Source organism: Mesocricetus auratus, unplaced genomic scaffold (assembly GCF_017639785.1).
Source record: "Mesocricetus auratus isolate SY011 unplaced genomic scaffold, BCM_Maur_2.0 Super-Scaffold_100022, whole genome shotgun sequence".
NCBI classification, from domain to species: domain Eukaryota; kingdom Metazoa; phylum Chordata; class Mammalia; order Rodentia; family Cricetidae; genus Mesocricetus; species Mesocricetus auratus.
Genome location: NW_024429203.1, coordinates 21,172,742 through 21,193,392, shown reverse-complemented (window position 1 = coordinate 21,193,392; position 20,651 = coordinate 21,172,742). Strand labels below are relative to the sequence as shown.

At 46.2% G+C, this 20,651-nt stretch overlaps 1 protein-coding gene across 2 annotated transcripts in view; it reads left to right on the top strand.

Moving 5' to 3' along the window:
• Positions 1-19,136, top strand: part of Grik4 (glutamate ionotropic receptor kainate type subunit 4) — a 417,441-nt gene extending 398,305 nt beyond the window's left edge. For both annotated transcript variants that reach the window (XM_005069407.4, XM_040729877.1), the window contains exons 19-21: positions 1,383-1,511; positions 13,719-13,837; positions 18,368-19,136. In XM_005069407.4, coding sequence (XP_005069464.1) covers positions 1,383-1,511; positions 13,719-13,837; positions 18,368-18,724 — 605 coding nt within the window. In that variant the 3' untranslated portion in view covers positions 18,725-19,136. The remainder of the gene's footprint in view (positions 1-1,382; positions 1,512-13,718; positions 13,838-18,367) is intronic.
• The last annotated feature ends 1,515 nt before the right edge of the window (positions 19,137-20,651 follow it).

Below are 20,651 nucleotides of genomic sequence, written 5' to 3'. Positions count from 1 at the left end.
TCTGCAGTGAAGCACTGTCTCTAAATCTCAATAACATTAACCCATCATCTGTCCACATCTGCAGGGCAACTTGGTTATGTGCTCATTCACTACAAGTGTGTACCGCACACCTGTTCTAAGACACTATGCATGGACAGCCATGACAAAAACACATTCAAGGCTGTCATGTGTTCGCTCTACATAGTTGTGTCTAAAGAAGGGAGGATACTACCGAACAGTTGGACAGTCTATGGCCCAGCAGCCTGGGTATTGCCTTAGAGCTCTCCAGAAATGTAGAATCTCAGGCCCTGCCCCAAACTTACTGAACAGAACATCTACTTAACTAAATCTCCAAGTGATTTCCATACACATTAAATGTGGAAAGCCCCATTGGTTTGTTCCAGCTTCTTCCTATATCCAATGTCAGACATTCTCAGAGGCACCTGTCCACACAGGATCTTTATAGTGCTTGGGAAAGCAAACTGAGCAACTAAATTGTTTTCTAAGTCTCTTGGCTGCTTTTCCTTAATGATCACAGGCCTCTGCCTGTTGTAGGACATTGAGCGTTCCCTGCTTTCATTTAAGCCCGTTTTTGTGATTAAACCTGAATTCTAGAACCAACTGAAGCTCCTTGATTGTATTCTATTGAAATAATTTAAAAAGAACTGTACTCAACAGAAGAAGCTTTCTGTTTGATGGAGAAGGGACAACAGGGACACAGGGTGATGGACAGGGAGTAGGCTCTGGTGAACTCTGCTATGAGAGTTGGGAACGCCTGGTGACTGGTTTCTACATGCAGATGGATGAGAGGATGTTCTGGTTAGTTCTTTCTCAGTGGTTGGTGGCTGCCTATGGTAAACGATTGTCAACTGTAATATAGCAACAGTTTCAAGTGCCCAAGAAATGAATAAATGTTAAGTAGAAGTCAGACAACTGACTGAGGGGTTTGTATCATAGGAACACACATGGTGGCTTCCTAGAAGCTAATAGGTAGATCTACACCCAATTTCCTGAGTGTCATTGTACAGGCCATTGAATTCTGGTAGGCTCTCTATTTATACTAGAAAGTAGGGGTGCCAGGCAGAGAGGTGGGAGGCATACAAATTCTGGGAAGCCATTACTTGACCATGCTAGGGCCTTTGGTCATAAGCTGACCACGTTAGTCTTGTGGCAGAAAGTAAAGTGGAAGAGCTGAGAAGCCTGTGTAAGCCAGAAGGCCCTTCTTTTAGCAGAGAAGATGGAGCTAGAGGAGAGTGGTCTTGGGGACAAGTGCCATCTGCTGTATCTGTGCCCCTCCCAGGGTTTAAGTGGACAGAGTGGCCAGGATGTATGCTGGGAAGGGGAGCTCTGTGTTCCTAGGAGAACACTGACATCCTGCCCCGGACTTTGCTTTGACCCTGTAGGCTCAGTGTTCCGGGATGAGTTCGACCTGGCCATTCTCCAGCTGCAGGAGAACAACCGCCTGGAGATTCTAAAGCGGAAGTGGTGGGAAGGGGGGAAATGCCCCAAGGAAGAAGATCACAGGGCCAAAGGTAAGCACACTGGGGTCTTCCCTCCTATTTACAGGACCGATGTGGCCTGATTCTCCTGTCAAAGTGTAAGCAATGGCTTGTAGGAATCTTGCACACCAAGGCCTGGATTGGACTCCGCCAGTCCCATCCCGGAGTCTTTCTGCTATGGGCACCAGTGGCCCCTCACACACACATCCCAGAGATGCTGTGTTACCTGAATCTACCTCTCAAATCCCAGTGCCATTGCTACCACCCTGGCCCACAGCTACACTGTATTAGTTCCTTTGCTATGGCTGTGATGAAAGGTCAAATGAAGACTTGGTGTCAGGAGTGGAAACTGAGGGCTCACATCATGAATGGCAAACACCAAGTAGAGAGAATAAACTGGGAATGACCTGTGACTTTGAAACCTCAAGGCCCATCCTCCAGTGACATGCTTCTTCAGTAAATTTCTTTAGCGTCCCCAGTGAGCATCCCCAATCGGGGATCAAGAATTCGAATGCCTGCGTCTGTGGGGGCATCCTCATTCAAACCATCACTCCCACTCCTGCTTTCCTCCCGTGTGATTGCAATGGCTTGATCTCCTCTTGCCCATTCTTGTGTCTTGATAGTGGCCAGAGTGATTCATGTTTAAATGTTTAAAATGCAAATTAGATCACAGATTCCCTCTGCATGAGCACTTTAGCAACTTCCTATCTCACTCGGAATAAATTTCAGGTTCCCTGGAGCCTGGAGGCCCAGTGTGATCTATTGTCCTAGATGCTGTCTTTTATTTCTGCCCCCCCAAGCCTCCCCATCTTTCGTCCACCCTGGAGTCAGAATATCTGTTCCCTCCTCTGTGGTGCTCTGTCTCCAAGCTCCCTCAGAGAGGACTCCTTCCCCTCCCACTTGAACCTATTTTGTTTTTCCCTCTAGGCTGTACCACTACCTTATAATATTTGCTTATTGCTTATTTGTTCACTTCCCACCTTTATTTGCCTGAAGATTTCATACAGGTGAGGTTTGTCTACCCAGGGCCAGCACAGGATATTTTCTTGAATGAATGAATGAATGAATGAATGGTGAAAGAAAATAATGAACGCCCCATAGGGTTGAATGGAAAGCAACCACAGACTGTATGTGCAGTAAGGAGTGCAGAGTGTCCCTGACCACCCAGGATCTCTTGTAGGGAGACCCACTAATGCTTGTTAGTTATTTTTAGATAGCTTACATCCTCAACATGTCCTGACTTGGACAATAAATCATGTGGTCACCCTTGCAGTCTACTTGCAGCCTCGATAAAATATGCGACCGGTTTACCTGGTCATGCTCTCCCTTTGGAAGGAGTAGATGAAGGAGAGCAAGCACTTGTCTTTCTTGTTGGCATGAATGATGTTGAGAGCTACCGTGTTTATATGCAGAGTTCCATCTGGCAAGGAGGAGTCTCTGGAATATGGTGCTAGGGGGCTGATGTAAATAATGTAAAAGAAATCCTGTGTCCCTAGGAAACCACCAAGATCACACACTTGTTGAAATGCTCCCTTCACAAAGGCCAGAGCCACCCATGGGAATGGCAGTTAGTGGACACGAAGCACCGGCAGGTCTCCTTTGAATCCCACCTCCACCCATTGCCAGTCTGTGAACGTAGGCATCTGGTTAATACTGCCTAGCTCACTTCTGAGTATGTGATGAGTAAAGAAACCAGAATACCATAGAGTTGCTGGGAAATCCAATCTGAAACTAGAACGCACTGGGTTTTGTTCATAGGAAGGGTCCAGGGCATCTCAATCATTATTGATCTGCACTGGAATGTGTGCCATGCTACTCTCAGAAATCCAGGATGGTTTGTCCTGTTGTCTGCTGCATGCATTTAATTTCTAACTATCAGCCAGTCAGTCGTCCAATCAACAGGCAATACCGAGGGACAATGAGATATCTTGTTCCTGGGAATAAGGATCATGAAGTTTCACGGGAGATTATCAAACAATCCTGGTACTGGCCAGACTACAATGAAAGGCTGAGGGTGAGTACAGAGGGAACTAGCTGGTTTTTTGTTTGTTAGTTTGCTTTTATGAAAACCACGAAGGAACTAACTACAGAGGAAAATATCAAGACATGATTACAGATTGGGTATAAATGCACTAGATTTCTGAATTTCCCAGACCCTGAACAGGTAAGGACAGTGTTAAGAGGGCATTGCAGACAAATAGGCACCGTGGGGAAGGTCATGGAGGCCAGAATCTGGAGGAAAGGGGGTGTAGGGTCTGCTATGACATGGGTGAAGCCTTGGCTCAGCATAGGGACCGGTTTGAGAAAACTGGCTGTAGATGGCAGAAATTCCAGAGTAAGCTACTGTGGAAGCCTTTGTGGTTCCTGTGTGTGATCTCAGAGGCCGTTTGGAGACCATCTCTGGTCCCTAAAGATAACTATTGCCTCGAGAGGAGCACAGTCCAAAACAAGCTCTTTGTACTCACAGCAGACATGATGCTGTTGAAGGGTGAGAGACTGGGCTTGCCAGAGAAGTATTTTAGAATGTAGATGTTTTTGTTGCTACATGCTGAAGGAAATTGACCCTAAGGTTGATGGTAGAAGCTAAAGAGTAAACAAAGCAAAAGGTTAAGACCCAAAGTCACCAAGTCTGAAAAGTAGATAAAAGAGTGGCCCAACCAGGGAATGCTGGGTGTGGCCCATCCTGCCAAGGAGACTGCCCTCATGCTGACATCTCTGGCTGGTGTCACTCCCAGAATGAGCTGAGGATTGCAAGAGCTGCAAAGAGATCTTTTTTTTTTTTTTAATCACTTTTAGGGTTTGAAAAAAAAATCCCAGAATTGTATGCCATACCACAATGGAGTAGTGGCATGGGAAGACACAGGGGGCTGAGGACAGAGAAAAGAAAAGTTCCTCCAGGCTCCAGATGGGAATATTGGAAATCTGGGTGTAATGAATGGAAGATGAAATGCCTACACATTTTCTATGAAACATCGTGGTTCCCTCCCACCCGATGGGCAAAAGTACACCCAGTGAACAAGGGGAAGAAATGGAGAAGTTTGCCTGATTTAAGTCCAAATTTACTGAGAAGTCTGTGTTTGGCACTAGAGTGAAAATAGAAGGTTGAAGTAGAAGTTAAGTTCATTCGTGGTGGTAAAATAAAGGTATCCTCTTTTACTTTTTTCTTCCTTTTTTTTTTTTTTTGGCAGCTGTTGGAAAATCTTGCAGTTTGGAAAGTCTTCCCCATTCCACAGAGGTTTATCGAGGTTGATTAGATGGTGGAGTTTGAGGTGGTGGGGGTGGAGTCAGGCCCCGGGGAAAGGTGAAATGGCATGAATGGGAGGCCTCTCTTCATGTTATACACGGGGACCAAGGGTTCCCTGGCATAGAGGGAAGAACTGAACAGAAGGGAAGGAAAATCATCAGAGGGGTCACCCTGCCCTGGTCACTGTGCCTCAGAAGACGCCTGGGTCCTGCCAGCCTGCCAACAGTAACTTGCATTTGCAGTGTTCTTTGGAACACAAGAGAGAGCACTGAAATAAGAGCCGAGGTGCTGGAGCAAAGCTGTGTGGAGGATGCTGTGCACATTCTACAACCACAGGGTCGGCTACTCGCCCAGCCATAGCAACCAGGGCCAGCTTCATGCAGTGGCCCCACTTCTGCCATGGCTGAAATCCAGACACAAATTATCCAGAGACGCTCAAAGCCTTCTTGGCCAAGCAGAATCCCCAGGTGACTTCTCATCGGCCATGCTGGAAGCACTGGCCCAGGATGGGAGGTGCCTTTGCTTCCTTTCTCTCTGGCAAATTAGCCATTGTACTTACTATAGCATCTAACCCACTGATCAGAGGACTGGAACACGCGGGAGCAGTGTGACCCAAAAGAGCTCTTCCTTGAAGTCTTTAAATGGCCACCAGGAGACAAGCCACAAGGGCTTTCCCCCTTGTTTCTCAAATAGCAGGAGTCTTAATTTGCTTCCCCCAGCAGCTCCTGGGTCATCTTGCTTTTTATAATTTGCACCAGTTGGCTTTCACGTGCGCCTAAAGGAATGAGAGGACTGTGGAATAAGTGGAGAGATAGGGTGAAGTGAAGTAGGAGGGTGGTCTTTTGTCCCCAGAGACAGTCTGAAACTGACAGTAACCGTCGGCACTTTGGTTTCAATTAAAATGTACCAGACAACATGCTGGGGCCTAATGTAATCCGTTTCTGCTTTGTTATCCTATTAAAATGCACAACATTTCAAAGAAAAGGAACTGAAGCTTACTCCGCTTTTAATCCAGCATTACAGCTCAAACACCAAGGCCAAGAAGAGCTGTAACATTGAGGTAATGCCTCCTGTCTCGAGCCTTCTCAACAGGCTGTATTTGGCTCTTGTAAATGCAACAACATTCCCCTTCCCATTATAACCTCTTCTCTCTGTTCCCAACTGGAGCTTAGTGACCACCTACCTTCCTACAAACACTGAGAAATAAAATGGCAGACCCAGGAAAAGACTGGCAACTACAAACAAACAAAAACAAAAAACAAAACAAAACAAAAACCAGGCTCCATTTCAAGCTGTTTTCATTTTTCAAAAAAAAAAACACTTATTTTATTTGTTTATTTTCTCACTCGGCTCCTATAAAAGGAAATCTTGCTAGCCACCCGCAGATGCCAGCATCGCCATGCAAGGGGATTGGATTACCAAAGGCTTCACAGAACAATTGCTAGACAAAAGGTGGTGGTTGAACTCCAAGGAAATTAAATACCTTTATCATGAAAAACACAAGCTCATGATCAGGGCTTCAAAGGAAAACAAATACTCCAGCAGGCTGTGAAAATCAGGGTCCCCTTTCAAGAATGGCAAAGAGGCATCACTGTTGACTTTCAGAACCCTTGGATAATAGGAAGTTTGCTCTCTGGCACAGTCGGAATGAAAGCCTGAGACATCTTAACAAGAGTGGGGGTGGATGGTGGGGAAGTGGGGGGGTCTCTGGGATGCTTCACTCCCTCTTTCTTCTCAGAGGCTCAGTGTGGCTACCCTGGTTCTCTGGTTTCTTTGGAAAGCTCTGAAGGTGGAAATCTGACTTTGGGAGTTTGATGACAACAGAGAAATAATTCCAGGAAGCCCCTCCCTAAGCACGCCTTACTGAATAAGGGGGAGGGGAGGTGCAGAGAAACTCCAGAGAACTGTTGGGAAACAGAACATGAACAGGAACAGGCAAATGGCCTGACAGTCTGCATTCAAGGAGGACAGTCATTCTGAAGACTATACTCAACCTCTCTGGAAACTGAGCCGTTAAACTAGCACACCACTGATGCCAACATCTGATGTCGAGTTCTGTAAAGAGAAAGGGTTCCTGATATGCGCTTGTAGCCTGTATGTAGAACCCCTAATCCTTGTCACTTTGGAGCTTCTGGCTAATTAAGCCAGTTTTCAGGATTCCAGTTTAAGTTCTGCAAGCATGCAGTGCAGTCTGAGTGATCACGAGTGATGGGAGAGTCAGTGTGGTGTGAAGGCTGAGGGCTCCACTTTCCATCTGGATTTGGGTGTGGAACCTTGGGCAATGTACCTGGATTCTGCACTTTTGTTTCCTTCACAGGAAAAGGTTGCCAAGGTCAGAGCTAAAATAGTTGTCAAGGTCAGAGTTAAAATCATTAGCATGGAGCCTGGCTCATTTTAGTACTGGTAAACACTCGTAAAGGGTGGCTTTACATTTTCAGAGACAATAGCTTTGCCAGTAGATTTTCTTAGAAATAACCTGCTAGCTATGGAAAGTTGAACAACCCAAGTTCTCCGTCTTTTTATGTTTCTATATAGTGGGCAGAGTGGCTCTCCTTTCCAGCCTGTTTAATAATTGAAGGAGATTGCAAGTTGTTTGGAGAGTGAGATGCCTCAGCGCATATTACGTGACATTGTGAAGTACCTCTCCCACAATGTGTTTTAATACATTGGAAAATTCCTCAGATGCATCTTCGGTTTTGTGACCTTTTTCCTTATTTTTCTCCAACTGCCGTTTCCAGAATCTGCTGGGACTAGGTGAGAGATGTCAGAGCGAGGGAGGGCTAGCAGAAATGCGAGCTTTCTGCCTATGCATAGTGCCAAGCAAAGCAAATGTGATGAGTCCCTGCGAAGGCCCTGTAGGTTAGTCCATACGTGCTAAAGACGGAGTTGCTGTTTACAACAAAGAATCCCTCAGAGACAGCCCCATCTGATATACCCACATGGCTGTAGGAGGATGTGGCTCTAAAATGGTTGAGAGCCATATGGATCTAAGAATCTATGTTTGCATCGGATGCTGGCACTGCCCAGAGCTCAGACTTAGCACAGTGCCCAACTCATGGAAAATGCACCGTAAAGATTTGTTGATCAGCATCAAAGAGAACACAGGATGTCACTTGTTGAGATCATGGCACTTGCCTGTCCTTTATACCTGTGTGGTGTAGCTACCTCTCACCCACCTACAAACCATTGTTCCAAAAGAGAACCACATCTCGGGTGCAGATAGACGCACTGTGACATGGAACTCATTGAAGGTTTTAAGGGATAGGTGTTAAGTCTACCTGAATCTAAGAAGTGATTCTCAGCTAGGCAGGAAGGAAGGAGGGGTGGGTGAGTGAGCAGACTTCAAGTCTCTGCACTGCAGTAACCCCTGGTGATGTCTGTTCCCCTGTCATGGTTCCAGAGACAACAAAAATCATGCATTTGCATTTGGGAGCTAGTGTTTGTATCTGTGGGCAATCTGTGAGTGACACCAGGGTTAGAATTTCACCGACTGGGGATTTTCGAGGAGAGTCTGAGTATTTCAGCTAATGCTCGTTGATTGCTGAAGCACAGCTGAGGCCCAGGCTCAGAGTGTCAGAAGGAAACCCCAGTTTTAAAGCCATCTGTCTGGGTGGCTTACACACCATCCCGTCTACAGGAAGGAATAGAAGCATCTGTAAGGGCGGCAAGGACCTTGCAGGCTGGAACACATTCATCCCGAGCCCCTGCTGATGAATGGCTGTGTGCTGTGGAAGGCATTAGACTTCTAGGGGGATGACTGATGACAGTACTAAACAGAACAGACCTCACTCTCTGAATATGCCCCTCCCCCTCCCTCCTCCATCTGTTTCTCAGTTCTCACTCTGCCAGCAATCTATTCTTACTTCTACTTTCCAATAACTTCCTAAAGGCATGGCTGGTATATAAGCCTCACTCTGAAGAGGAGAAGGAGGCCACTCAGCCCAGAGTTGGCACACGAGAGCCCACACCCATGATTAACGGGCGGGCCCTGAAGGTCAAGAAGCTGGGAAAGAAAGACTGGGACTGTTTTGGTGGCTCATAGCCTCTACCAGCATCCTGTCAAAGCCTTATCTCCTTCTGAAGTTTGTCCAAACCAAGTCAGAGTCATAGTCACCCCAGCACAGACCACATGGTCCTTTCCTCCCCTCCCCCTCCCCCCAACCAACATGGGAGATCTGCGTCATGGATTAGCCAGGTCGGTGCTCCACCACCTTCAGAGGCTCTGATCACCTGCCTGGAGCCCTCAATGAGAGTTGTCAGTCTACAGTTACCACATATAGCATCTGATGAGGAGATAACGATGGGTCAGCCTGTGGATCCAGGGTTTTGTACAATGTAGACCTCTACATCTGGGCTGTCTTTCTTCTTTCCTTCTAGTCATTTGTTTCTCTTCATTTTATTTGTAGGTCTGTTTGGTGTGCATGTATGTGCATGCATGTTTGTGTGTATGTATGTGTTTGGTGTTTGCAGGAGTTAGGTGCATGAGCACCTGCATGTGCGTGTGTGTGTGTGAGGCTGATCTCTAGAATCTTCCTTGATCATTTTTCTACTTTCTTCTCCTTGAGACTGGGTCTCTCAAACCCAAAACTCACCAATACTTCTGGTCTGACTAGCCAGCTTTTCCTTCCAAGTCTGGAACCACAAGCAAGCAGCCACACTCACCTGGCACTGTTATGGTGTTCTTGGGATCTGAATTCTGGTCCTCCTGCTTGCATAGTAAGAGATTTAACTGCTCAGCCACCTCCCAGTCCCTTCTAGTCATTTTTTTTCTTGATCACCTCTTGTGGGCCACATCCCATGATCCTGGGGTAGAGTTACACAATGCATAGTTCTTCCCAATGAACTTGGTCTAATGGGAAATCTAGATATATAAACTTAAATCCTTGATTATTATATACACATAATTGGAATAATACACAATGTGTTACTAGTGAGGCATAAAAACAATACACCTTACCAGATAAGCCAAGATAAAGTGGCCCTGGAGTTCAGTGATAAAGGGTCAGGTTAACTCCTCCCCCTCCCCCCCCTGTGTGTGTGTGTGTGTGTGTGTGTGTGTGTGTGTGTGTGTGTATGTGTGTGTGCAAGCACACTTCCAGTAGCCTCCATGCAAAGTTGCTGAACTAGTTATTTTTGCAGCACTGACAAAAATATCTGTAGGGAGGAGGGTTTTAATTTGATTCTCAGTTTCCAGGGGATTCCAAACTGTGGCCAGAAGTCAAAGGCATAGTTCAGTCCACTGAAGCTTTAAAGTATTAGAAGTGGCACACAGTCACATGGCAGCCAAACAGGAAGCACCCAGAGACTCATCAGAACCCAAGGGGGCCTCATCTGCTAGTGACCCATTTCTTCCAGCTGAGACCCACATCCCAAAGGTTCCACAGCCTTTTGCAAATGGTGCCACCAGCTGGGAACCAAGTTTTCACATCCATGAGCCTGTGGGTAATAGTTCAGACCCAAAGCCACAGAAGTGATTGGAAGGAGTCAAAGTGTACAGATAGACACATGCAGGGAGTGTTGGGAAATACGGATAGTTCTATATTGCTAGAGATGATGTCACATGTTTTACATGTCAAAAAGAACAGTTTTATGGAGGGTAGAGTTAAATAAGAAATGGTTGCAGTCAGGGACATTCTTTTGAAATTGATGCAAGGGTTGGGGAGCATTTGAATGTGGTGGGATGGATAAGGAGAAGAAGATTACTTAGGATAAAGACACCAGGACTTGGTAATCACCAATGTTTGGAGGAGAGGCATGAGGCCAAGAGAAAACCTAGGTGACTGGAGATGCTGGGAGAGAGTATTGAGCAGTGATTTTATAAAGAGTCACAAAATGGAGTATGATGGACAGTGTCCTCTGTTAAGAGAGGGAGTCTGATGGACAGTTTGCCCTCCTAAGAGAGGCTGTGTAAGATCATGAGTGGGCAATTTCCGTGAGCTGAGAAAGGAAACATAGAGAGTGATTTCAGAGGAGTAAGACCACATCACCTTTGAGGAGAGCCTGTTAACTAGGACTAGCAGAAGTAAATCCAGATTGGTGGATTCATTTCCTCCTTCAGGTATAGTATCCAGGGCCTTAAAGCTTCTCAGGTGTTCAAAATTATGTTTGAGGCCTGAAAAATAATATTGGCTTCCCAATGCACAAAGAAAACTTGCAAAATTAAATTAAGACATGTTTAATTAAATATCTCCAAATGGAACATTGTCCCAACTTCATTAATTTTTAAATCTAATATTCATAAGAGCTGCATCACTTTTAGATACAATTTTTGGGTTAGATTTTCTCATTTTGCAAACATTCCCTTGTAGGCACAGTGATGGCTGAGAAATCACAGCTAATTGGAAATTAACTATACCTTTCTCCTCCATAAAAGCAGAAGCAAAAAAAAAATTAAATGCATTTAGTTGTAAAGATGTTGGGTGGATTTTCTTCTACCTGCTTTTGTGTGGGACAGAGTCTCCAAAAGTGTTTTAAGAACTTTAAGAATGGCATAAAATAATGCTGAAATAGACAGTTCTCCCCCAGAAGGTTCACAATGACAGAGAAGAGGGAGAAGGGACGTTGAGTGGACAGAACTGGGGCAGTCAGGAGTATGAGAAGGAACATGAATTGGAAAGAGCCAATGGTGAGGAAAAGATGAGAAAGTTCCGGAGCTGACTGACAGGGAGGTGGGAGATGCAGCCACAGGGCACAGGTGGGGTCCAGAGAGAAGAAACACTCCTTCCAGGAACAAGAGGGAAAAGCCCTTCTAGGAAACCCAAGTCTTTTTCTCCACTTCAGGTACATCTGTCTTGGAGTGTCCCAACACTACCTGAGGACTCTCTTTATCTAGGCAGGGGGCCACCCTCACTATCACTGACGTCACTCTCTTCACTGGCTGGAGAAGCTAGGGCTTCTAGGGTTCAGGGGCTGAAATACTATCCCTCTTCTCATCACTCCTCCATGGACTGGAGCACCAGCCTGCAAACCCCAGCCGAACCCTTGGATATACCCATTCTTTCTTAAGAGCCCCATATATTCCATCCCCTTATCCATGTGGACCCTGATGTTCTTATAGTCTGATGCCTTCTGTCCCTGGCGGCCCAGGTGAGAGAGGCTGGTATTCAAATGAACATAAACTGCTTTCCTCCATATTTTTAAAGATCCTCTGTCTTGGATTAATCAGGATAGAGGCCCCTGCACTGATTGGTGCAGATTTGGAATAGCTGACTATGGGAATCAGCAGACCAGAGTGCTTGGTCTGCCTGATATATTGCTTATGTGAGGCTTTGGGCCCACTGGAAGTGGGCCATCAGCTCGGTAGAGAATGCCACTATTCTGTGTTGTTAACACACACACACACACACACACACACACACACACACACACACACACACACACACACGGGGGGGAGACGGGATGGGGACAGGGACAGACACCTGAGTCTTTATGGTAGGAAACCCTTTCCCAAGGCATCTTCAAATGGCTAGGTAGGGATATTGTGCCAGCTTTGGAGCTGCAGAGGAAGTATCTAATTCCTGTTCCTTTCCATGGAGCATCTTAAGCAGTGCAAAACTGACTCTCCCTGACTATAGCATAGCCCCATGCCCCATGACAACTTAACTAGAGACCAGTCATGGAGTCATCCCAAAGGGTAAAGGACATAAGCCTCCCAGTTGCCAATTTCTTAGACAAAAGAGGCTTTTTGGTCCCTAATTGTGATCCCCACTCAATCAAACATCTCATGTGTCCAGCTGACACTTCTCTTAAAGGATGATTTCTCTACAGTCAAAGAAAGTATTGAGTTGTTGAGCTAAACTCATCAATGCTGCAACTGGAATGGCCATAATCATCCTACAAATATGTATCAAGATACCTCTAGATATCTTGCTAGGCAATGAGGGTACGATCCAACTGTAAAGAACTTAAAAATCCATAGAGGCTTCCAGAGGTAACAATTTCAAACTAGTTGTAGGCCTGGCTGTTAGGAAAAATTAACCTGGGAAGCTTGTTTCCAGTACAGAGTTCTGGACCAGAAAGATAGTTCAGCAGGTGAGGGTGCTTGTTGCCAGACCTCATGGCCTGAGTTTGATTCCCAATGTCTACATGGTAGAGGGAGAGTGCCTGTTCCTGAAGGCTGTCCTCTGTCTTCTAAACATGCTCTGTGGCTGAGCTGGGTGTATAAGCACACGCACTGATACACAAATAAATAAATATAAAATAACAATAAAATACAGAGTCTGTCTTCAGACACACTGGATCATTAGGTCTTGAGGAAGGGCTGGCGATATCTATTTCGAATTTCTGACAGCACCCCAGTTTAGGATACATTAGTCCAGTAAGGGCAAAAGTCTTACTTTCCAAATAAACTTAACATTTTACTTCCTTCTCCCAAATATCCAGGTCCAGGATTATTTCAGGGCTTAGAGATTTGGGATTTTGGAATACTGCCTGACTGAGCATCCCCTAGCCTGAAAATTTAACAAACATTCTCTGAAATCTAAATTTGAGCAGTGTGTGTGTGTGTGTGTGTGTGTGTGTGTATGTGTGTGTGTGTATGTGTATGCTCAATAGATGAAGATTTCAGGGTTTGCATTAAAGATAACTAACCTATAATATCCTGGTTCTGGCAAGCATTATTCTTTCTATATTCTTACATACCAAATGCACTGTGAAGACCAGCTAGAGTTTTAGAATTTAAGGTATTTTGGTGTTGTGTCATTATGAGCTAAATCAGATTGGCCTGCACTTTCCCATAAGACAGTCCTCGGCTCCCAAGCTAGTACAGTCTTGTGGTTTTTCCAGCCTCCTTCACTCACAGCTAGGTTTCCTTGCCCTAATTTACTGCAACTGCCCTGCTTTTCTTTCAAACAATGAGTTAAATCTCTTCAAGGAAAGAATGAGTCTAGGAGGCCATCTCAATGACTCCACCCTGATTGTTTAAGTGACACAGCATTGTTGTGGTGGGTCTTCCCACTCTCTCAAAGTAATTTTTACTTCTTATCATTCTCTTCTAGGCCTGGGAATGGAGAATATTGGTGGAATCTTTGTGGTTCTTATTTGTGGCTTAATAGTGGCCATTTTTATGGCTATGCTGGAGTTTTTATGGACTCTCAGACACTCAGAAGCATCAGAGGTAAGCTTCCAACGGCTTCCAAAGGCAAACTGCCAGCAGCAGTGTGAAACTCACTGGCTTCTGTACTCATTTCAGACAGGACCTGCAGAATGCTCCCAGGATACATGGGATAGGACAGTGGGAACAATTTTAGTCCCCAGGGTAAAAGATCTGAGTAGATGCTGTCATGTGTTGCTTGTGCAACCACAGAAAGGGCTCCAGATTGTTATTTGACACAGCCATCAATTAATATGTGAGGAAGGATGTTTTATAAACAACAGACTTTACACAGTGTTGGGAAGGGGTATGAAAGTTCCAGGTCATTTGTGTGAAATAAGACCTCAGACCTTTCATTTTGACTATCTTTGTAAACATTTTGACACTTCGGATGGGATGGACATGGATAGATTATGGCACTCGGGAGCCAAAGAATACTGAGTGTTACATCTTGGATGGAAAGGTATTCTGACACTCAGGAGTCACAGAATACTGAGTGTTACAGCTCGGATAGAAAGGTATTCTGGCACTCGGGAGCCAAGGAATACCACAGGTCACAGTAAACATAACAGCTCACAGCCTTGCTTCAGGGAAAGGCTTCCCTAGTGTATCAGCTCTGCTCCACCAAGAGAGGGTTTCCCAGCTGGGAATGCTTTTTCAATGTAGCAGTTTTGCTCCAGCAGGAGAGGGTTTGCCGGGGGAAGTTGCTACACTTCAGCTCTGCTCTCGCTCTGCCAGGGGAAGGTTACCCCGACAAATGTGTTACAGCCCTGCTCTCATTGCTCTGCCCAGGATCGTATCTGCCCTCCACAAAAGAAGGTCTTCACCCAAACCTCATTCAAGAGATTTATTGGGACGCAAGAATCTAGGAGAGTGGTTGCTCTCTGCTACAGTGGCAGAGAACAGCTGGGTAGCACAAACTGCCACAAGCTTGAACAGACACAGGGTTTATATAGGTCTTCTTAGGGGGCAGAGTTTTCCAGGGTGGGGATTGGTCAGATTTCAATCTCCTGCTCAAGGATTGGTTAGTTTTCTGCACAGGGTTAGGGTCAGATTTGGCTGGGACAAAGGGACAAAGTGAGTTTCTCTTTCTGGTTCTTTTTAGCCTTTTGGCTCTAGTTTTAGGGTTAGGGTGTATTTCTTTCACTGTCTCTGATTCCAGGGACAAAGTGTGTTTCTTTGGCACTGGTTTCAGGGTCAGGGTATATTTCTTTGGTTCTGGTTGCAGGGCCAAAGTGTGTTTCTTTGACTCTGCTCAGGGTGTGTTTCATTGGCTGGACCCTTTTCTTTTTTATATTTTTGGTTGTGAGCCTAGCCTTTAACGGCTGAGCCATCTCTCCAGCCCGGCTGGACCCTTTTCTTTACAATCTTTACCTATAGGTACAGGTGAAAACCCTCAGAGATATCCCAACTTAAAGAATCCAAGAGATTCATTTTCTGTCTCAGGGATTTTAATAATTTATTTCTCTAGCTGTGGCTTCCAGGCTGGGTTAATATCTACTTTGCACTTTTGTCCCTTTGGTCCCCCATCCCTCCCCAGAGAAGATGAACCAGAATGCTTTGTCCCGTTGGTCCTCCATCCCTCTCCAAGAAAGATGCACAAATCCTTTTGTGTTAATTGCATTATGAGACTTTTTCTTTTTTTCATTATATTAGCCTCTCACCTCTGTATCTTCCTTAAGCCCCTCCTTTAAATGTTGTTGGGGAAATATCTTCTGATTATACAGACTACATCCTGGAACCCTATGGGGTACCACCTCATAGGGGACCTCAACTCTGCCCTGCCAGCCCCAGGGCTATCTGCATTCAGCTTTTTCCCCACACTGCTACCCATTCTTCTGCCCTCTACTCCTGCGTGAAGAGAGCTTGATTTTATTGTACACTCCTCCCAAGAAATGAAGAGTGTCCTGCTCCTGTCTAAACCGCTACCTAAAAATGTACCTGTCGGGCCAGCTGCCCCTGCAGCAGGGGGCGCTACCCTCACAGTGCCTCTGCCTGATCCTACCACTTCTCATTTACTTAGGACTTTACTCTCTCCCCTGTGTTTCGGTTTATCCTATCTCCAAAATTCACAACTGTGCCCCAGTTGTTTTAAAAGTAGTAATGTCAATATCATCTTGCCTTATACCATCCTTCTCCTGAGCTAAGAATATTTGACTATTTATTTGTTTGTTTGTTTGTTTTTCGGGACAGGGTTTCTCTGTATAATAGCTCTGGCTGTCCTGGAACTTGCTTTGTGAACCAGACTGTCCTCAAACTCACAGAGATCCACCTGCCTCTGCCTCCCGAGTGCTGGGATTAAAGGCGCGCTCCACCACCATCCAGCTAGCATTTGACAATAGTACTACTTTCCCCTTGCTTGCCTCTCTCTCAGCTCTTGGCACCATCCCAGCTTGGCTCCTCTCCATCCCCATGAAGGGCCCTTGCCCATTGTCTGGCCCCTTCAGCAAGGGGTCAAACCACAGGGAGCCCGTCATTCCCAGACTCTCTTGTCCTTTTCCTTGCTCACCATCTCATCTCTTGGCCCCCAGTACTTCTGCTTCCAGTTTTATTCCCCTCTCCCTTTGCCAAGGCCTTAAATGCTGCTAACATTTATATAATCTATATGAATCTTACTGGGTGAGCCTTTCGTTCCTCAGTGAAACTGGCCCAATTTTTCTCCTGCTTTTCACACTGGGCCAGCAGTCAGCCATCCATCAGCCACCACCGACATTAAGTGTTTACATGCCATCCTGCAACATCTATAGACATGGAGCCACTTGGATGTAAGGACTGCCTGTTACCTCTGTATTCCCATGACAAACCACAATGCTTGACCCACAGTAGATGGTAAATGCATGTTGCTATATTCTTGTCACATGTAATAAATTAAGCAGGTGGCAGGAGTTTTGTTGCCATAGTAATTATTAGAAGCACAGAGGGGTTTAGTGGGTTGCCAAGAATCTTCTGCTATTTAGTGAAAATGATGGGTCTAGAATCAATTCTGAGACCTTAAGTTAGGCCATATTGTATGAGGCGATATCTGCAGTTGCTTCCATGGCCTGTTTCTCCCAAGAGCTCAGGCAAGATCTGGATTTACATTGAAATTCTAATCATCCCAGAGCATTCTGATAGCTAAAATGAAGAGGAGGCTGTATTGACTGTGTGGCTCTGGTATAATATTTGTCCCATTGATAGAACATGAGGAGGGCTGGGTGGTGGTGGCACACACCTTTAATACCAGCACTTGGGAGGCAGAGGCAGGCAGGTCTCTGTGAGTTCGAGGCCAGCCTGGTCTAGAGCTAGTTCCAGGACAGCTAGGACTGTTACAGAGAAACCTGTCTCATAAACAAAGGAACAAGCAAAAAGAGCATGAGGAGGAGGCTTCTTCTGCCATCATGCTCCAGGAGTGCCGTTCTGACCTCAGAAATGAGAACTCAACCAAGTACGCTTGGAGTTAGACAGGTTCAAGTTCTAGTTCTCAAGGGGGATACTCATTAGTCAGTCCTTTACAAAATATACAGTATGTCTTAAGTTCCTACCTACACAGCTTTGCAAGGGATACTGTAATGTTAGTGAGAGTAACAATAGTAACACAAGTTCATATTTCTTTATCCACTGGTCCTCAGATCCCCAGAGCTAGGAATGGTCCAAGTCCTTCATAAGTTGGATGCAAATGTATTCTTCCACAAAGCCCGATTCATGTGCACTGTCTTCATTGCCTTCAGTGTGAACACACAATCATTTTGCTGTGGAAACAGCAATGGGTTCAAATATGGAGTTTGTCCCAGACCCACTAGGTGTTAAACCTAATATGGTGTTTGTGCATTGTACTGCCGTTCTAAAATTCAGAATATTCTGAGTTTTGAAACAAGCTGGAGCCAAGTGTTTCAAATGAGGAGATTGCGGACCTACAGATGCAGCAGTTGTTTATTTCAGTGATTTTACGGATGCATCATCTTCAGTCATTGGCAACTTCACTCAGGACACCTAGAAGGAAGTCAAGGCTGCGCTGGCGTTTGGCAGTGGTGGATGTCATGCTGATGGAGCGGAAAGAGACAATAGAGAAGAAATGTGGCTGCTTCCTCCCCCAGGGTTTCCGGATTGTTCCCTTCCAGCTCAGACAACTCAACTGAGTTGGGCTGCAGACAAAATGAACAAATGATGACTTTTTCAAATACCAGAGAGACTGATATAGGAGAGAGTGTTTGTTTTAAGTAGGTTTCAAGATCCACATTTACCTGAGGTCCATGGGTGAAATTCGCAGGGTTAGAAACTAAGCAGAGTCGGAGGAGCAGCCATTAGTGGAAATGTGCAGAAATGGTACACTGTCTTTCCCAGGATGCTGAGGTTGCTCTTTGAAAGTGGCCAAAGACTGGGCCTCATCTGGCAGGGCTGTTGAGTGAAGGCTGTTGTGTGGAGGGCTTTTGGGCCTTAAATAGGGTGGGAATGAAGCCTTCCTTTAACCCTTACACCTGAGATGACCGGCTGTCCAAACATCCAATGCCTATAACCCCAAGAGAATCATAAGGCCGGTTCTCAGTGGCTATCGGTGACTTCTGCTGTCTCCCCCAGGTGTCTGTGTGTCAGGAGATGGTGACGGAGCTGCGCAGCATCATCCTATGCCAGGACAATATCCACCCCCGGCGGCGGCGCTCTGGAGGCCTGCCACCCCAGGCCCCAGTCCTGGAGGAGCGCCGACCCCGTGGCACCGCGACGCTCAGCAATGGCAAGCTGTGTGGCGCCGGGGAACCCGACCAGCTGGCGCAGAGACTGGCACAGGAGGCCGCCCTGGTGGCCCGTGGCTGCACGCACATTCGCGTGTGTCCGGAGTGCCGCCGCTTTCAGGGCCTGCGGGCACGACCATCGCCAGCGCGCAGCGAGGAGAGCCTGGAGTGGGACAAGACCACCAACAGCAGCGAGCCCGAGTAGTGGGGCAAAGGACTGCGGAGCCAGGCGGGGAGGCGGGAGGGCTGAAGTTACAACATCTTTCTCTCCGGATTCAGGATTCAATCACTTTACAAAAGCAGGGGGTGATGCCCCAGCTGGAGACGGATCCTGCCCTGTGGGAGTGCTGGATCTATCCGAGACTTTGCATTTACGTGGCAGAGATGCTGTCCCTTGTGGGCACAAGGACCCATCTCCTCTCAGAGGGCCCTTCTTTCACACCTAAATAATACGGAGTCTGGGTAATGGGGCCCTGCCGGGAGAAGTCCAAGAAGTTGATGGCATCATCAGTTGCATTCCCCCCCCGAGGAAGGGGCCATTGTACCCTGGGTCTAGTTCTTAACAGGAAAAAAAAAAATTAAACTCAACAGGGAAGTTTTTCTTTTCTGAATTTGTATATTTTTGTTAATGTCCCTTTCTTTCCTCTCCCGTGTTTTCTTTGTTTCTTCTGGTTTCAAGGTCTGAAGTTCACTTGTGCTTTGGGATGGGAAGTGTGGGTTGGGGGATGGAAGTCTGACTCTCTCTCTCTCTCTCTCTCTCTCTCTCTCTCTCTCTCTCTCTCTCTCTCTCTGTCTCCCTCCCTCCCTCCCTCCCTCCCTCCCTCCCTCCCTCTCTCTCTCTCTCTCTCTCTCTCTGGCTTTGTAGTTGCTGGTCCACAGGGTTTTAGGCACTGACCCCACCCCCCTCTTGTCATGTGGTGTTTGGTGGTCTCCCTGAGTGTAGAGGGCTTTGGGTGAAAGTATATTCAGCTAACTTGTTAAATGTCATTTAAAAAAAGCAGTTAGCCTGTAGTCTACAAGAAGATACCTTGAAATGCCTGGGGTTCCAAGGGTTAATCTGGCCTTTCTTTCTCTGTCCCTATTTTCATCTCTGAAAACAGAAGGAAGACGGAATATGCAAAGCATGCTGGGCACTATGTAAAGAGTAGGGAGGGGGTGTGTGATTTTTTTTCCCATACTGTGGTTCTGGTTTCCATTCCAACATACTACTCAGAGAGGAGAGAGGGCAGGGCCACCTCGCTGGTATGATGATGGACTCTTTAAAGGCATCTCTTTGTGTCTGAACTCAATAGCTGCCTGTGAAGCACTATCCCCAGGTCTCTTATAGATTGGTGATTTTGGGGGGTGCTAGACATGAAACCTGGGTGCAAGTGTGTGTGTGTGTGTGTGTGTGTGTGTGTGTGTGTGTGTTCATGCTCCCATACATGTGTGTACTGGAGCAAACGTGCATATGTTTATTAATCAGAAAGACCTTAAGTAACCGATTTGCCTAGTTCCTGGGAGAGAGCAGTCTTTTAGCCTGTCACTGGCTGGGAAGCCAGGAACCATAAATCAGATCTCAGTGTGGTCAGCAGCATTCCTTGTGTAACCAAGGACGAAGCATCTGACTCCTCTACTACAGACCAGGAGTCAGAAATACTTCCCTAGGTGTCCAGGGATTGCTATGCCTACAGGAGGTTTGCAAGGTCCAGAGTGCTCTCCTGATGGGAGAGCCAGGACTTCCGAGGAGCTACTTGGCATTTGTGTCACCACTCTGGGATTCCATGGAGAATTGTCGTTTTCTAATGGAAAACAAATTCTATGCAATTTCTGATTGTAAACTCAGAAAATTCCAAGGGAAGGATGAACAGTGGCCGCCAACCCCACTTTCCCTCCCGCCACCTTGAGTTGAGCTGATTTCATATGGCTCTTGTTCCTACTGTACTGAGACAGAGGCATTTTTGAAGAGCTGAATCTCCCAGTTCTGCCTTCTGGATAGGTTGGTATCCTCTCTGAGCTAGGACCATTTGTTAGAGCTGCCACGCTGGGGCCAAGCTGCAGCCTTGACTCTTCTCAATTCCTGTAAGAGATGCCATGCCAGCCCTAAACTGACCTCTTTCTTGCTGGCGATTCTGAATCCTTTTTCATATTTC